The following is an 18,730-nucleotide window of genomic DNA, read 5'->3' on the forward strand; positions in this document are numbered from 1 at the left end:
GTTGATCAGATCTGTCGCTCTGCCTTCACGGAGTTCACTCTGCTGGTGGGTTCTACCCCTTCCCCCATTCTGTGTCTGCCTTGTCTATTTAGATTGAAACTTCTTCAGGGCACGGGCCATCAACGCTTCTCGGTTTGTACTGTGCCTAGCAAAATGAGGACCCACTGTTAGTTGGCCCTTAGGCACTAAGGTAATGAATATGATTTATAATAATCATCTCCTGACACTTTGAGCCAAGGAAGCCGGCCTTGGGATGTTACTACTTAAAAGTGAGCTGGGCTTAAAAGCATGGAATATTCTTTGTGACAAGTATCCCACAAATTCCACTGACCTCCCTTGGTTTCTTTGCCTTGAGCAGGGTTTCCAGTTTCCAGAACTGATGTCATCTCGCAGCTGGACCGAGGGGTGGAGCCGTGGGTCCCAGACCTTCATGGCTTTGAGAAAAAAGTGCTCCCGAGAGCTGCCTTCTCAGGTGAGGCATTGGTTAAACCAACCCCAAAACTGTCGGTGAATACAGGAAACATTTGGGATGCCCTACAAAGACCTTGTGAGCTCTCCAAGTTGAGGATTGTTCCCTGCAGATGTGGAATCATTAGGCAGAGGTCACTCATGGCTTCCCACCTATCCTGACTGACAACTGGCAGCAGGTCCCTCCCCAATCTCGCTGTCCCCTGAGATTTCTTCTGAGATACGGACCCAGAACTGATCCCTTCCTTTCTCTCCTCTGGGGAAGGTTTAAGGAAAAATCAGCTCCTGATAGGTTTGATCTGTCCTGTACACATTTTGGTTTCTTCATCCCTTTTTCCATTCTTCTCTCTGAGATTTCCTTTCTCTCTGGCACAGGCAGAGACTTACGTCTGGATTCTCTGTGTCTCCCATCAGATGTTGGGATGGCGAGTGAAAACGAGGAGGAACCCCAGCAGGAAGATGCTGAGCGAGTAGAAGCACATGGGATGTTCTCAGGAAGGTCCAAAGGGAATGATTCTGGGAGCTATGCACGCCCAGAAAAAACAAAAGCCTGTGAGAGTCAGCAGAGGCCAGAGGAAAACTTCAGTAGCCAGTCAGACCTTACTACACGTGAGAGAATGAACTTGGAAGGAACACGCTACACATGCCTTGAGTGTGGGAAAAGCTTCAAAGGGAGCTCTGACCTTCTCACACATCAGAGAATCCACACGGGTGAGAAACCTTACGCATGCAGTGTGTGTGGGAAATGCTTCAAGCGGAGCTCACACCTCATTGCACATAAGAGAATCCACATAGATGAGAAAGCTTATGGCTGCCCTGAGTGTGGGAAACACTTCAAGCAGAGCTCACACCTTATTACACATCGGAAAATCCACACGGGTGAGAAACCTTATGGATGCCCTGAGTGTGGGAAACACTTCATTGACAGTTCATCCCTCCTCTCACATCAGCGAATCCACACAGAAGAGAGGCCCTACACATGCTCTGAGTGTGAGAAAAGCTTCAGTTATAGCTCAGCCCTTACTGCGCATCAGCGAATCCACAAGGGTGAGAAACCTTATGGATGCCCTGAGTGTGGGAAACGCTTCATTGATAGTTCAGCCCTCATCACACATCAGCGAATCCACACAGGAGAGAGGCCCTACACATGCTCTGAGTGTGGGAAAAGCTTCAATCGGAGCTCAAACCTGATCACACATCAGCGAATCCACACGGGAGACACACCCTACACATGCTCTGAGTGTGGGGAACGCTTCCGTTATAGCTCAGCCCTTACCACCCATCAGAGAATCCACACCGGTGAGAGACCCTACACATGCTCTGAGTGCGGGAAAAGCTTCAATCAGAGCTCTACCCTAATCACACATCAGAGAACGCACACAGGAGAGACCCCCTACATGTGCTCTGAGTGCGGGAAAAGCTTTAATCAGAGCTCTGTACTGAGCACACATAGAAGAATCCACACGGGTGAGAAACCTTATGGATGCTCTGAGTGTGGGAAACGCTTCAATCGGAGCTCATACCTTATCATACATCGGAGAATCCATACGGGTGAGAAACCTTATGGATGCTGTGAGTGTGGGAAACACTTCAATCAAAGCTCAGCCCTTATCACACATCAGCGAATCCACACAGGAGAGACGCCCTACACATGCTCTGAGTGTGGGAAAAGCTTCAATCAGCGCTCAACCCTTATTAGACATCAGAAAATCCACATGGGAGTGATCTGTAACAAATGCCTTGACTAGGGCTGGCCAAAGGTGGCTTTTTTTAAAAAAATCACATTTGCTAATTCCCACTCAGTGATCTGAGCCCCATCTTCACCGTGGTTACTCAGCTCCCGCAGATGAGTTGCCTGCTTCTGCCTTTTGCAGCTCACCCTTCTTTGGGGTCAGTCCTGTGATCTTTTCTATCAACTCCTTTCCTTTTGAGTCGAAGGAGCGTGTGTCCCTCCAGTCAGGAATGTTCATCAGCTCCAGGTGGGGGAGAGAGGTTTGTTCCCAACAAGCTACTCTGAGTCAAAAACTACCCGTGCCTTACATCCACTAGGACTGCACATGGCGTTGGCTGCTCAAGTTAGTGATCTTCGTGTTAAAAGACAACTACAGTTGTCGTGCAGATGCAGCCGAGGTGCAGTGGTTGGCATTAGCTTTCCCCTTGACCTGACCTAAACTCCGTCACTTTTCCTAGTCTAAACAAACCCTGACCATCATGGTTATAATGTCCCTCCATTTCAAAGCAAGTGTGAGGCATCAAGTTCCCCCACCAGGAACATATTGTTTCATTCCCAGTTGTCACAGTTCATCAGAGCACTGTTGCTTCAGGTTTCCCTGAAGACGGATATTTTTACTACCGTTTTCCTCCCTTGAAATATATTGAAGTATAGCAAAGAGCAGGAACAGGGAAGGGATAGAGAAAAATGTCTTTTCCCCTCTGTAACAACAGAAGAACATCGGGTAAATCAGAGGGATTCTCCGTCGCCATCCCAATCCCCCTGTTGTTCAATTGGTAAGCTCAATATTTCCCGAAGGGGCTGGGAAGAGGATTCCCTAGTAAATGATTTGGAACTAAGCAAAACACCCATTCATTTGCCTCCCAAAGCAATTGTAGCATGTACGAGAATAGAGACCCAGTATAGCCTGGAATGATTTCTATTTCAAATGGAATTTATTTGGATAAATTTTGAAATAAATCTTCTGTTGGGAGGAAAATTACTTGAGACAAGATGTGGAACCTTTTCCCCAGTGAGAGGGGAACAGCCAGAGAGTTCCCCAGGGCTCTTGTTCGCAAAGCAAAGATGTCACCTTAGGCAGGAGATGTCAGGATCTACAATGGTGATGGGCGTGTGATGGGAGCTTTTCTGGGTGGTTGTTGTTTGGTTGGTTTTTTTCATGTAATTTTTGTTTTGTTTTTGCAACCAGTTATTTTTATAGGTGCTGAGGCCCCTTCTCCTTTTGAGCACAGCTCTTTAACCCTCAGGCCTGGCTCTGGAAACCTCAGAACCGGCTTTGTGTTTTTTTCATGTTTGCTATCTTTGGGGTTCGCACATCCACACGACATGCGGTTCACAGCAACGGATACTTTGAGAAACCTGCTGGGTGAAGCAGGCCTTTTCCAAACTGAGATTGGCCCAAATTCTGCCTCAGTTCAGCTGGATTGGGACACGTCTGTGTCAAAGGAGTGGTTCACACCTGATTTGCCCAGAGACCTCAGGGCAGGGGTGGTAAGATATAGGATAAGTAGGAATTGACAACAATGAAGTTAAATATAAAGGTGAAAGACCCTCACCTGGCAGGTCAACAAGACTGTTCTCTTCATTCCCTCCAGTGTATCTAGCACTGGTCACTCTCAAGTAGCACACTGGGCTTGATGGACCATTGGTCTGACCCAGTCTATGACCAGTCTTGGGTTTTATGTAAGCCCTCTACGGCCTTGTCTACACTGGCAAGTTTCTGCACAGGAAAGCAGCTTTCTGCGGTGTAACTCCCAAGGTGCACACACAGATTTCATGGTGCATGATAGAAAGGGGCCAAAGTGAAGGAGCTGTGGCCCACCTACCACAAGGTGCAGGAGGCAAACTGCTGCTCCATATTGGGGGCTAACTAACCCCAGCATCACAGCAAGAATCTACCTAGCATCTGGAGAAAAAATATAAATGAGAGTCAAAGACACCCCCACGTGGCCTGTCTCTTCCCCAATCTCAACACCTGGAAGATTGTCTGGAAGACTCAGAATTTGAACTGCGGAGATTGGTCCCAGGCTGAGAGGGAATTCAGTCTGTGTATTAAGAACTCAACATTGCCTGGAGCAACCAGTGAGTGAGAAAAGCTGTTTGATCCAATTCTTGCTTAGTATATTCAAATTAGAGTTCAGACTGAGAGTCTATTTCCATTTGTTACGTAACCACTTTTGACCTCTGTGACCAACACTTATACTGAGTTAAAATCTAACTTTCTGTAGTTAATAAACTTATTTTAATATTTGATACTTACTCCTGAGTTTGTCCAAAGTGCTTGGGAAAGTTGCTCACATGACAAAGGCTGGTGCGTGTCCACTTTATTTTTGATGAAGTGGCGAACTCATTAATGAGCTTACGCTTTTCAAGAGCAGGCCGTGAGCCGTGTGAGATGGTACATTTCTGAGGTGCAAGGCTGAGGGCTGGGGAGATACGCTGGTGTCTCTGTACAATTGAGGAGTGGCTTGTAGAGCATTCCTGCAACTTAGCTGGGTGCTTTGCTGCATGTTGTTGGCCAAATGATCGTAGAACCCTAGGATATCGGGGTCGGAAGGGACCTCAGGAGGTGTCTAGTCCAACCCCCTGCCCAGAGCAGGACCAATCCCAACTCAATCATCCCAGCCAGGGCTTTGTCAAGCCTGACCTTAAAAACTTCTAAGGAAGGGGATTCCACCACCTCCCTAGGTAACGCATTCCAGTGTTTCACCACCCTCCTAGTGAAAAAGTTTTTTTAATATCCAACCTAAACCTCCCCACTGCAACTTGACCATTACTCCTTGTCCTGTCATCTGCTATCACTGAGAATAGTCTAGATCCATCCTCTTTGGATCCACCTTTCGGGTAGTTAAAAGCAGCTATCAAATCCCCCCTCATTCTTCTCTTCCGCAGACTAAACAATCCCAGTTCCCTCAGCCTCTCCTCATAAGTCATGTATTCCAGACCCCTCATCATTTTTGTTGCCCTTCGCTGGACTCTCCCCAATTTCTCCACATCCTTCCTGTAGTGTGGGGCCCAAAACTCCACAGAGCCAGTTATCTCGTCATAGAAGGCAATTAGATTAGTCAGGCATGACTTGCCCTTGGTGAATCCATGCTGACTGTTCCTGATCACATTCCTCTCCTCCAAGTGCTTCAGAATGGATTCCTTGAGGACCTGCTCCATGATTTTTCCAGGGACTGAGGTGAGGCTGACTGGCCTGTAGTTCCCAGGATCCTCCTTCTTCCCTTTTTTAAAGATTGGCACTACATTAGCCTTTTTCCCGTCATCCGGGACTTCCCCCGATCGCCATGAGTTTTCAAAGATAATGGCCAATGGCTCTGCAATCACATCCGCCAATTCCTTTAGCACTCACATCCGCCAATCACATCCGCCAATTGTCAATTCGCCACATGTGCAATCACATCCGCCAATTCCTTTAACACATCCGGCCCCATGGACTTGTGCACATCCAGCTTTTCTAAATAGTCCCGAACCACCTCTTTCTCCACAGAGGGCTGGTCACCTCCTCCCCATGCTGTGCTGCCCAGTGCAGCAGTCTGGGAGCTGACCTTGTTCGTGAAGACAGAGGCAAAAAAAGCATTGAGTACATTAGCTTTTTCCACATCCTCTGTCACGAAGTTGGCTCCCTCATTCAGTAAGGGGCCCACACTTTCCTTGGCTTTCTTCTTGTTGCCAACATACCTGAAGAAACCCTTCTTGTTACTCTTAACATCTCTCACTAGCTACAACTCCAGGTGTGATTTAGCCTTTTTGATTTCATTCCTACATGCCCGAGCAATATTTTTATACTCTTCCCTGGTCATTTGTCCAATCTTCCACTTCTTGTAAGCCTCTTTTCTGTTATTAAGATCAGCAAGGATTTCACTGTTAAGCCAAGCGGGTCGCCTGCCATATTTACTATTCTTTCTACACATCGGGATGGTTTGTCCCTGTAACCACAATAAGGATTCTGTAAAATACAGCCAGCTCTCCTGGACTCCTTTCCCCCTCATGTTATTCTCCCAGGGGATCCTGCCCATCAGTTCCCAGAAGGAGTCAAAGTCTGCTTTTCTGAAGTCCAGGGTACCTATTCTGCTGCTTTCCTTTCCTCCTTGTGTCAGGATCCTGAACTCGAGCATCTCATGGTCACTGCCTCCCAGGTTCCCATCCACTTTTGCTTCCCCTACTAATTCTTCCCAGTTTGTGAGCAGCAGATCAAGAAGAGGTCCGCCCCTAGTTGGTTCCTCCAGCACTTGCACCAGGAAATTGTCCCCTACAGTTTCCAAAAACTTCCTGGATTGTCTGTGCACCGCTGTATTGCTCTCCCAGCAGATATCAGGATGATTGAAGTCGCCCATGAGAACCAGGGCGTGCGATCTAGTAGCCTCTGCGAGTTGCCAGAAGAAAGCTTCGTCCACCTCATCCCCCTGGTCCGGTGGTCTATAGCAGACTCCCACCACGACATCACCCTTGTTGCTCACGCTTCTAAACTTAATCCAGAGACTCTCAGGTTTTTCTGCAGTTTCATACTTAAGCTCTGAGCAGTCATACTGCTCCCTTACATACAGTGCAACTCCCCCAACTTTTCTGGCCTCCCTGTCCTTCCTGAGCAGTTTATATCCGTCCATGACAGTACTTCAGTCATGTGAGTTATCCTACCAAGTCTCTGTTATTCCAATCACATCCTAATTCCTTGACTTTGCCAGGACATCCAGTTCTCCCTGCTTGTTTCCCAGGCTTTGTGCATTTATGTATACTCACTTGAGATAACCCGCTGATCGCCCCTCTTTCTCAGTATGAGGCAGGAGCCCTCCCCTCTCACGCGCTCCTGCTCATGCTTCCTCCCGGTATCCCACTTCCCCACTTACCTCAGGGCTTTGGTCTCCTTCCCCTGGTGAACCTAGTTTAAAGCCCTCCTCACTAGGTTAGCCAGCCTGCTTGCGAAGATGCTCTTCCCTCTCTTCGTTAGGTGGAGCCCGTCTCTGCCTAGCACTCCTCCTTCTTGGAACACCATCCCATGGTCAAAGATTCCAAAGCCTTCTCTCCGACACCACCTGTGTATCCATTCGTTGACTTCCACGAATCGACGGTCTCTACCCCGGCCTTTTCCTTCCACGGGGAGGATGGACGAGAAGACCACTTGCACCTCAAACTCCTTTATCCTTCTTCCCAGGGCCTCGTAGTCCGCAGTGATCCACTCAAGGTCATTCTTGGCAGTGTCATTGGTGCCCACGTGGAGAAGCAGGAAGGGATAGCGATCCGAGGGCTGGATGAGTCTCGGCAGTCTCTCCGTCACATCGTGAATCTTAGCTCCTGTCAAGCAGCAGACTTCTCGGTTTTCCCGGTTGGGATGGCAGATAGATGACTCAGTCCCCCTGAGGAGAGAGTCCCCGACCACCACCACCCGCCTCCTTCTCTTGGGAGCGGTGGTCGTGGAACCCCCAACCCTAGGACAGTGCATCTCAGGCCTTCCAATTGGCGCAGTCTCCTTCTGCTCCCTTCCCTGAGATGTATCATCTGTTCCACTCTCCGCATTAGTACCTGTGGAGAGAACATGAAATCGGTTACTTACATGTACCGGTGTTGCTGGTACATGGACGTTCCCCTTTTTTCTTCTGGAAGTCACATGATGCCAAATTTCTTCACCGTCCTCCTGTCCCCGATGTGCAGCCTGCTCTGAATCTGTTATTCTATGATTCTCTGTGTGCTGTGTGGGTTTGTGTGTGGGTCTGATTTTTGTTAATGCCTGCATGGGCCTGTGCAGTGTGTGGTTTTCTCTTTCTCTCTCTGTGTTTCTCTCTCTGTTTGTATCTTCATGTGTAAATTCACTGGAATGTTTAAAAAGATCCACAGCTTTGCCAATTTTCACCAGGAATTTTTCTCAATCAACAAATTCTCACTTGTTCCCTACCTAAGTGTTCGCTCTTGGATGGCATCAAATTAACCTATGAAATTCTGAACTGAAACCTCACCTGCTTTTCAGGGATTCTTCCTTGGACTCAGAGGATCAAGAGCTGGAAAATTCACCTAATTCAGTTTAAAGGCAAAGCTTCACTGAGAGTTGACATTCCAAGCCCCTGTTTACAAAATGAGAAAAAGAGCCAGGGGAAGCGCTTCCTTTTGGTTCACAGAATAAAGCGTTTGTCATTTAAGGGTTTGTTTCCCATATTTTAAAACCGCAAGGGGTCTTCGTAAACACCCAGTCTGACCTCCTGTCTAGCACGGGCCCGAAACCTGCCCCCGAAGAATTCCTTTTCAACTAGAACAGATCCGTTTAAAAAAATAGATCCACTTTTGATTTGAAAATTTCCAGGAATGGAGAATCCACCAGGACTCTGGGTAAGATTTTCAATGGTTAATTGCCTTCCCTGTCAGAAAGCACGCCTTATTTCCAATCTGAATGTGTCTAGCTTCACTTCCAGCCATTGGCTCACATTATACATTTGTCTTGTTAGATTGAAGAGCCTGTTAGTAAGTATTGTTCCCCATGTAGGTACTTAGGGAGTGAGATCGTCATCCCCTAAATCTTTTCTGAGCTCTTCGTGACTATCACAGCAAGGCGGGGTTTTTAAGCCTTTCATCCTTCTCATGGCTCTTCTTTCTCCTCTCAAATGTTTCATCCTCCTTCTTGAACTGGGGACCTCAGAACTGGATGAAGTGGGCACAACAAATACAGAGGTAAAATGACCTTTCGACTCCTAGTTGAGATCCCGCTGTTGCTGTATACGTGGCTGACATTGCTTGTTCCTAGATGTACACACTTCCATTTAGCCTTAGCCGCAGGAAATAGTCATCAGCACCACCTCAGCTCTCTGTTCTGAGATTTACTTCTCAGTCCCTAGATGCCAAAATATCTCCTTAGGATCCTAGATGGCTGTCCTCCGCCGGCTGGATCAGCTGTTCCTGCTTCCCCTCAGAAATCTCCAGATGATCCGTGTTCTCCAGAGCTTACCCTCCCAGACAGGACTGAACAACCTTAGCTTATAACTAGACCACCCGTGACCTCAACTAGGTGCCCTGAATGCACCACTTTTGAATTCTCTCCAACTTCTATCATAGAAATGCGAAGCAGTTGGTGTTGTAATGTTACAGGAGAGGTTGAAATGAGGCTATTTCTCAGGTAGAAGGCAATGATTGTGTCGGGAAGGGGATTTGAACACCCACCTTCATATGGAGCCCAGAACACAAATGACGGAAAGACACAGGCTTCAGTTTGACACTTTAGACCACTTGGCCAGCCTGTCACTGTTAGTCAATCCACTTATCAATCTTAGTTTTCTTTAACTTGTTGTGAACTTTCCAGGGAGGCGGAGATGGCAGATCTCTTTCAACTTCTGGAGACTTTCTAAAGCACAACCGATTTTTATATGTCGTCTCCCTGCTCCCTTTTTAAGGGAATAAAAGATGGTTGCTACCATTCTGAGAAAGTAATGTTGAACCTCAAACTCCTGCATGGTGGGCCAGACGGCCAAGCAACCAGCACCTACAACTTCTACCACCTTTTGTTTTCAAAATAGCTCAGCCCTCAGTGTGTTGAGCCTTTCTGAAAATCTGGCCAAAATGTTTATTGCCCAAATGGGAGCTGAGTTCACCTGAAAATCTGGCTCTAGGGGTGGGGTTGAGACCTTCTGAAAATTCTGGCCCATGTGTCTGGAAGCTCGAAGAACCTTCAGAACTTTTATCGTGTGCTAGAACCTGATGAGAAAACCTTCCTTCTGTCGAACTCAGCAGAGATTTTCTCACTGACTTACAATCACAATGTTTCATCTTGATCCCAGATTTAGGTATCAACAAAATGCATTGATTGTATTTTTAGAAGCAGTGTGAAAGAAACACCCCTAGTTGGGCAGAGGGATAGCAGTCTCAATCTAACAGTCCACACTGCCTTATACACATCTAAGGAAGGAGATTCCACCATCTCCCCAGGGAACCCATTCCAGTCTTCACCACCCTCCTAGGGAAATAGTGTTTCCTAATATCCAACCTAGACCTCCACCACTGCAGCTTGAGACCATCACTCTTTATTCTGTCATCTGGTACCCCTGAGAACAGCCGAGCTCCATCCTCTTTGGAACCCCCTTTCAAGTAGTTGAAAGCAGCTATCAAATCCCCCCCTCATTCTTCTCTTCCGTAGACTAAATAACCCCAGTTCCCTCAGCCTCTCCTCATAAGTCATGTGTTCCAGTCCCCTCATCATTTTTGTTGCCCTCCCCTGGACTCTCTCCAACTTGTTTCTGTAGCGGGAGGGGGCCCTGAAAACTGGGCGCAATGCTCCAGATGTGGCCTCACCAGTGCCGAATAGAGGGGAATAATCACTGCCCTCCATCTGCTGGCAACGCTCCTCCTAATGCAGCCCGATATGACCAGTTACCCATATTGAATGCAGGCTCAGCAACATTTGATAAATTGGTTACTGCTGATCTGCTTTCAATGCTTCTCCTAATGCAGCCCAATATGACCAGTGTGACGCAGCAGGGAGTGGGGTGGATTGACTGGGGAATGGCGTCTAGTTCTGCTGGGACTGTCTGCACGGGGGGTGGGAGAGCAGGGGATGACTGCACTTGAGTGAGGAGCCCTGAGCCTGTCACCTGAGCTGGGAGGGGGTTGGACCCAGGTGACACCTTTGCCTGGGAAACTGGACAAAGGCTGGAGGAGGAGCTGGGGGAAGGAGGAGTGAGACTGGGGGAGGGGGGGTTGTTTTCAGTTTGGGGCTGGGTGGTCGAACGCAGGGAACCCCAGGGCTGGGGTCTAAGCTCCCTGCCCCCCAGAAGGACTTGACTGAGGGGTTCTGGTTATACCCACAAGCTTTGTTTTAGACTGTGTTCCTATTGTCCAATAAACCTGTTTTACTGGCTGGCTGAGAGTCTCGGTGAATCCCAGGAAGAGGGGTGCAGGGCCCTGACTCCCCCACACTCTGTGACAACCGGTTACCCATATTGAATGCAGGCTCAGCAATATTTGATAAATTGGTTACTGTCCATTCAGTCAGTTATTTCCTACTTATTCATAACTAATGAAGATGCTCTAAGGGGATGGGAGAGAGCTGTCCCGTCCGTGTAGTTAATCCACCTCCCCGAGAGAGGGTAGGTATGTCAGTGGGAGAAGCTGTGTTGGTGGGTGGGCAAGCTGTGGGGTCTACATGTATAGATAAAGTTTAATCAGACCCCATTTTTAAAACCACCCATGGTCTGGGAGTGGAAGAGGAGCTCTCTGAGGCAGGGCCTGTCCTTCAAAATCCTTAAGATCACTGACTTGCCTATGCCAATGCCATGGGGGTGTAGCTCAGTGGTCGAGTGTTTGACTGCAGCTCAAGTGGTCCTTGGTTCAAATCCAAGTGCCCCCTTACAAGCCTGTTCCCTTAACAAAAATAAGGGCCTATCCATCCCCATTATGTTTGGGAGTTCCACTGAACAGGGATGAATGGAAACACTAGGTGTTTTCCTGTGCAAATGCATAGAAACCTAGCAAAGAGGTCCCTCAGCTGAAATCAGTTCCACTCCTCTGAGTGTCTAGTTTATGTTTTCACCAATGAAACAAAGACACATGAAGGCACATTTGCAGGTCCTTGGTCTCCATTGTGTGGAAGAACAAGAACCACATCCCCTTGGGAGGAATGGACTAGTTTGTGTTACATTCGGTAAGTAAGTTGCCATTGGGACTGAGAACTCTACTGGAGGTGGACAGGAGTCTGCTCCAAAAATAAAATAACCACGATTTACCAAACTACCTGTTACACATTCGATCCTCTCTTTGTGCACACAATAGAAATTGGGGCTCGAATAAATGGCCACCTTCCTTTAACACAGATCGTTGTTCCTTGTGACTGTCAGATGCCTTCCAATGGCAGCTGTTGAAAGGGAACGTGCTTCGAGCTCATGATCACCCGCAGAGTCTCTGTAAGGTTACCAACCACAGAGCTGGTTGTGGCTGCCTCTAAGTGACTGCAGAGTCAGTGTAGGACCAGATCGTTACTTGCACAGCGTCACTTTCTGGTCTCACTGATCGCTTGGGTAGAAACAGGAATGATTTGGTGGGTTTGTTTTTGTTTTTTTCTCCCTTCATTTTCTCCTAAGGAATGTGTGATCTTGAGCATGTTATTTTACGTTCCCTGTGGGTTGGGAAAATTCCATCTCCTTGAAATAGGTGGGGAAGTGGCCTGTTTGTATCACCTAAAATAAAGGAACTTTTGTAAAGCAGTTTCGTCTTTAAATACCCTGGGATAAAAATAGGAAACAGTAAATTCCACGGCCAGACACCAGGCCAAGATCAACTGATGGGGCCAGAATCAATTAATTGCAGAAGAAACAAACTCTTGGGGAGTAGCTGTAATTTGTCCCCAAACCTTTCTTTGTTCTCATATGCGATCAGGGATTCTCTTCTAGAGGGCAGAGTTAAGGTTATCTGGGCATGTACCGTCGCTCTGTATTCCCTGTTCTTCCAGAGTTTGAGTTTTACTGAACTCAGTTTCTGGAAGGGTAAGAGATATTCACAGTCAAAGTTAACTCTGTGTTAACAAAGGCTCTTGTTATTGACAAATAATGAGACTAATCCCTCACTGAGGTAATTCCACTGACTTCAATGTTCTCTTTCCCCATTTCTAGCTCCAAAAAAATAAGCAAATTAAAACAACCTTGAGAACTAAAATGCTGTGAGAAAGTGGAAATTTTAGTAGCTCACCTAATTCCGTTTCTGCTGTGTCTCGTGCGTGTGTAAAAGGCACAGCACGTTAATTTATAAGCCCAGCGTTCTTAACTTCTTTAAATATCATGTCGTACATTAACTATATCAAGTGGGTTGTTCGATGCCATGAGGTTTTCACGCACTGCCCAAGGCGTATTTTTCATATTACTTAAATGAACACAACTCATTGAGCATAAAATTGTGTATTTCATGCTGTGAAGTGTGTCTGTAGCTGAAATTAATAGGTTTATTTTCTCTCTCTTAGTGATGCTGAAAACGTTCCCTTCTCCCTCCAGAACTGCCTTGGAATCACCTTCCCTTTGTAGATTAATCTACTCCTTTGTCTCTACGAGGAAAACATGGTTTCTATGAAAAAAAAACAATTTTTTAATTCAAGGGCCTGAGACAGAATGGCCACATGATGGCGACACAACGTCAGGAATGCAAAGCAACAGGTTCCTGGTTTGCACATTGATGGGGACAAGGGATTGAATTCGACTCCCCTCTTTTCACAGACACATTTGTTTAATTCTCTGAGGTCAAACATAAGTTTAAATGTTATACTTAGTACTCTGCCTTATAGCTTCAACAGCCTCAGATGCAAGATGAGTTCCAGCAGCCTTGAGCTTGTTTCCATGTTTAGGAGATTTTCACCTAAACATTCAAGCAACTCACAGTAATGTCCCGAGCTCCCCAAGTCCCATTGACAGCTGAGCTCTTCCTGCCCATGGGGCCCAGCAGAGACAGTGGGTGGGGGGTGAGTTTGTACCCAAATAACTGACAGAGCCAAGCAAAGAGCAAAGAAATGTTTCCTTCAGTCACTAGGTCTCTGTTTCTATGTTTCTCTCTCTCCCCTTCTCTGATAACGAGTAACGGTAAGAGAAGAAGAGGTTCAAACATGTGCTAGGCGGTGGCTAGGGTTGGATGACAAATTGAAAACCATCACAGAGCCCTCCACTGTGACACTGACACGATCCCATTCTGACCTTTTATCGACACTTCATTAATAACGGTTTCCCTGACGTACGTTGCTAAGATTATTTCAATAGCTCCTACACCGATACCTCCTGCCCCTGCTGGCTGGTTCATTGCACTATTTGGAACCTGCACCTAAACTCACCCCCTTCCTGGGAGCAAGATTCAAAACTGCCCAAGGAAACCCCATTGGGTTTCAAGTGCCGCACAAGCAGGGAGGTGCGGGGACAGTACAGGGTCGCAGAGCTTCTCCTTTGTCCCAGGGAGAAGGGTCTAGGGGGCTAGAGTAGGGGGGCTAATAGTCATGACTCCTGGGTTCTATTCCTGGCTGTGGGAGGAAAGGGGTGTCGAGTGGATTAGAGTGGGGGGGGGGCTAGGAGTCAAAGAGAAAACACCTCCCTTTTTAGCTTCAATGCACATTGAAAAAGAACGTGGCTTCTCATGTCTTAGGTTCTGATGCCATCGTGTGGCCGTTTCATTTCGCTTCTTCTTGTGAAAAGGTTTGGGTGCCTTGCACAGACACGTTATTTCCTGGGGAGAGACGGAGAAGTGGAAGCTGCATTGATTTCATCCTCCGAAAAATAGATAAGGATTAAAATATTCCGCAGACAGCTCCATCCCACCCGTCCCCCCTCGCTGCTGCCAGTGAAGCTCAGTTCTGCCCCGCAGCCCCGAGAACTGCTGGGTGCAAGCCCCGGGCCTGGTGTGCAGTGGGGTGACGCTGCCTGCCTGGACTTTTCAGGAGAAAAAGTCAGACATGACACCATGCCTGGTGCAGGAGATGCAGATGTGTTGCTTGATTGTTTTTCTCATTTTAAATGTACTTGATCCTAGCAGATCTTAAACATAAAAAAGAAGCTTACAAGAAGTGGAAGGTTGGACATATGACCAGGGAAGAGTATAAAAATATTGCTCGGGCATGTAGGAATGAAATCAGGAGGGCCAAATTGCACCTGGAGCTGCAGCTAGCAAGAGATGTCACGAGTAACAAGAAGGGTTTCTTCAGGTATGTTGGCAACAAGAAGAAAGCCAAGGAAAGTGTGGGCCCCTTACTGAATGAGGGAGGCAACCTAGTGACAGAGGATGTGGAAAAAGCTAATGTGCTCAGTGCTTTTTTTGCCTCTGTCTTCACGAACAAGGACAGCTCCCAGACTGCTGCCCTGGGCATCACAACATGGGGAGTAGATGGCCAGCCCTCAGTGGAGAAAGAGGTGGTTAGGGACTATTTAGAAAAGCTGGACGTGCACAAGTCCATGGGACCGGACGAGTTGCATCCGAGAGTGCTAAAGGAATTGGCGGCTGTGATTGCAGAGCCATTGGCCATTATCTTTGAAAACTCGTGGCGAACGGGGGAAGTCCCGGATGACTGGAAAAAGGCTAATGTAGTGCCAATCTTTAAAAAAGGGAAGAAGGAGGATCCTGGGAACTACAGGCCAGTCAGCCTCACCTCAGTCCCCGGAAAAATCATGGAGCAGGTCCTCAAGGAATCAATCCTGAAGCACTTACACGAGAGTAAAGTGATCAGGAACAGTCAGCATGGATTCACCAGGGGAAGGTCATGCCTGACTAATCTAATCGCCTTCTATGATGAGATTACTGATTCTGTGGATGAAGGGAAAGCAGTGGATGTATTGTTTCTTGACTTTAGCAAAGCTTTTGACACGGTCTCCCACAGTATTCTTGTCAGCAAGTTAAAGAAGTATGGGCTGGATGAATGGACTATAAGGTGGGTAGAAAGCTGGCTAGATTGTCGGGCTCAACGGGTAGTGATCAATGGCTCCATGTCTAGTTGGCAGCCGGTGTCAAGTGGAGTGCCCCAGGGGTCGGTCCTGGGGCCGGTTTTGTTCAATATCTTCATAAATGATCTGGAGGATGGTGTGGATTGCACTCTCAGCAAATTTGCGGATGATACTAAACTGGGAGGAGTGGTAGATACGTTGGAGGGCAGAGATAGGATACAGAGGGACCTAGACAAATTGGAGGATTGGGCCAAAAGAAACCTGATGAGGTTCAATAAGGATAAGTGCAGGGTCCTGCACTTAGGACGGAAGAACCCAATGCACCGCTACAGACTAGGGACCGAATGGCTAGGCAGCAGTTCTGCGGAAAAGGACCTAGGGGTTACAGTGGACGAGAAGCTGGATATGAGTCAACAGTGTGCCCTTGTTGCCAAGAAGGCTAATGGCATTTTGGGGTGTATAAGTAGGGGCATAGCGAGCAGATCGAGGGACGTGATCGTTCCCCTCTATTCGACATTGGTGAGGCCTCATCTGGAGTACTGTGTCCAGTTTTGGGCCCCACACTACAAGAAGGATGTGGATAAATTGGAGAGAGTCCAGCGAAGGGCAACAAAAATGATTAGGGGACTGGAACACATGACTTACGAGGAGAGGCTGAGGGAACTGGGATTGTTTAGTCTGCAGAAGAGAAGAATGAGGGGGGATTTGATAGCTGCTTTCAACTACCTGAGAGGTGGTTCCAGAGAGGATGGTTCTAGACTATTCTCAGTGGTAGAAGATGACAGGACAAGGAGTAATGGTCTCAAGTTGCAGTGGGGGAGGTTTAGGTTGGATATTAGGAAAAACTTTTTCACTAGGAGGGTGGTGAAACACTGGAATGCGTTACCTAGGGAGGTGGTAGAATCTCCTTCCTTAGAAGTTTTTAAGGTCAGGCTTGACAAAGCCCTGGCTGGGATGATTTAATTGGGGATTGGTCCTGCTTTGAGCAGGGGGTTGGACTAGATGACCTCCTGAGGTCCCTTCCAACCCTGATATTCTATGATTCTATGATTTTGATGGCAAAAATATTTGAAACAGACAATGAAAAAAGGAAGAATGTGAAAATACCCAAGGGAGAGAGGGGGTTTCTAGAGCCGGGTTAGGGATGGAGATTTTCATGAAAAGGGGACAGGCCAAAGTAGGGAGCAAAGGGGGAAGTTTTTTGTGCAGTTCCATTTTAAACTCCCTCACATCCTGGAGTCCCTAATGCCCCACCTTACCCGCAACGTGTGACCTACAGCCTCCCCACTGGCAAAGCCAACTGTGACTCCTGAGACAGCCCCACTGGTCTGGCCCTTCTCCCCCCTGCAAAAACCGCAGATCCCCCAGTGCTCCCTCTCCTAGCTGGATCCTCTGGCAACCAGATGTCTCTGCAGAACCGCCGTGGTTACTCTCCTGGGTGTCTGTTCAGGGACAGCTACCGACTTCTCCTGAGAATGCAGCTGAGAAATGGCTCGCCCTTCCCTAGATTCTCTCCTGTGGGCTCTGAGAAGGAGGATGGAGCATGTATGATAAAGTCCATGCAACATTCCCCTTTCATCCCAACCCTGGGATGTCACCAGTTGCCACCTATCCCCTGGCAGCAGTGAGGGATGTTTCCCACTGTCCAGGAGACACCAGCCTTGGACCAAAGGCAGCTTGAGGCTTCTCCTCTCTCCCTTCTTGGAATCAAGTTCATGTTTTTTCCAAGAGTTAGAGCAGCCCGAACCCCCCGAGTCTGGATTAATGTCACAAGTTTGCAATCTCTCCCTGGAAGACAATTTCTTAATGAGTGGAGTTAAATGAGATGAGTGGAGTTAAATCAGTTCTCAGCCTGAGTCCTTTGCTCTTAATCCTGAGGATATTATCCCCCCGTGGGGCCATTTCCTGCCTCTCTTTCACACAGAAGGACAATTTTCTTTGCACAGACACAGGAACGTCAAGATCTTTCTCTGTCCCTTGTGCAAAGCAGGGTGTCAAATTCCAAGGAACCCTCCTCTTCTGCGATGGAAACAATGGAGAAGCAGGGGGCCCTGGGCACCTCCAGCCCTGGCCGGGAGATGTTCCCTCCCCGCTTTCTTTATGCTGCTGTTGTTATTTCATGGAGTGTCTGGGATGGGGAAAAGCTGAGTTCACTCCAGGTGGAGGGAAAAAAGGACGCTGAGAATCTCAGGGCCTCAGGGAAAACCCAACCCCTGTTACCGGGACCAGTGAGGTGCTGGGGATTTGAGCAGGAAAGGGACTGTGTGAATTGTCCAGGTGGGGAATGAATAACCATCGACAACTAGATCCACCTCATTAACCACCGACACAGGCTAATCGTGCTGCAGAGAGAAGGGAAACTGGGAGCGATTCTTTGCTGTCAGCCATGGAAACAGTGACCCGAGTGCACTGCAGTGAATGTGCTGGGGAAAGCTGGACTTTACAGGCAGGTGGAAATAGCAGATCCGAGAAACACCTGGAGCCCCCCCGCCCACTTCTTCCACCGGGGTGAGGTGTTGAGCGACTCACAGCGCCCCCCAGTGCCGTTCCCTTTCAGCAGGGGGTGGCAGCTCCAGCCAGTCAATGGAGGGGAGAGGGCCGAGTGTATCTCTGCACCCTGAGTCCCGGGCAGGCCCTCTCTCTCCCCCACATAGAGAAACTGGCCCTGCTGCAAAGTGACCCCTAAGAACCAGCAACCTCCAGGACAGAGGGTTTGGCCCTCAGAGCAGGGAATGTGTCCCCCATGCTGCCGTTAGGCCCCTGGAAGCTCTGGAAACAGGAGGGCTGTGAGTGTAACCCATCCCCAACAGCCCCCATGTGGGGATGTAGCTCAGTGGTAGAGCACATGCTTCGCATGTATGAGGCCCTGGGTTCGATCCCCAGCATCTCCAAGTTCTCTTTTCACCCTGCTGCTTTGCTCAGGCCCAGAGGGGATGTGGCCCAGCAGTCTCCCTGCAGGAGTTTCAGTCCTGCTCAGTGCGGGGCAGGTGCCCATTGCACAGAAGGTCTGTGTGGGTTTCTGCTCCTAAGTCACCTTGATACTTTTAAGATTCCCCCCCAAGGGGCGGCTTGGGACAATGGCGGATGAGAAGGGGGAATCCTCCAGCCCTGGAGGGAAAGGTCCCCTCTGCCCAGACTGAGGGGCAAGGAGACG

The 18,730-nt window shown here is 48.2% G+C and overlaps 1 protein-coding gene and 2 non-coding genes across 3 annotated transcripts in view; all 3 read left to right on the forward strand.

Annotated features, from left to right (window-relative positions):
- Positions 1–376: 376 nt before the first annotated feature.
- Positions 377–18,730, forward strand: part of LOC141978952 (uncharacterized) — a 189,967-nt gene continuing 171,613 nt past the window's right edge. The window contains exons 1-2 of the mRNA XM_074941352.1: positions 377–472; positions 883–2,169. Of these exons, the coding sequence (XP_074797453.1) occupies positions 891–2,169 (1,279 nt within the window). The 5' untranslated portion in view covers positions 377–472; positions 883–890. The remainder of the gene's footprint in view (positions 473–882; positions 2,170–18,730) is intronic.
- TRNAC-GCA (transfer RNA cysteine (anticodon GCA)) lies at positions 11,454–11,525 on the forward strand. The gene has a single exon. It is a non-coding gene; the product is annotated as a tRNA-Cys (tRNA).
- On the forward strand, positions 18,396–18,467 carry TRNAA-CGC (transfer RNA alanine (anticodon CGC)). Its single transcript has one exon. It is a non-coding gene; the product is annotated as a tRNA-Ala (tRNA).

This window comes from Natator depressus, chromosome 28, assembly GCF_965152275.1.
Source record: "Natator depressus isolate rNatDep1 chromosome 28, rNatDep2.hap1, whole genome shotgun sequence".
In the NCBI taxonomy this organism is placed as follows: domain Eukaryota; kingdom Metazoa; phylum Chordata; order Testudines; family Cheloniidae; genus Natator; species Natator depressus.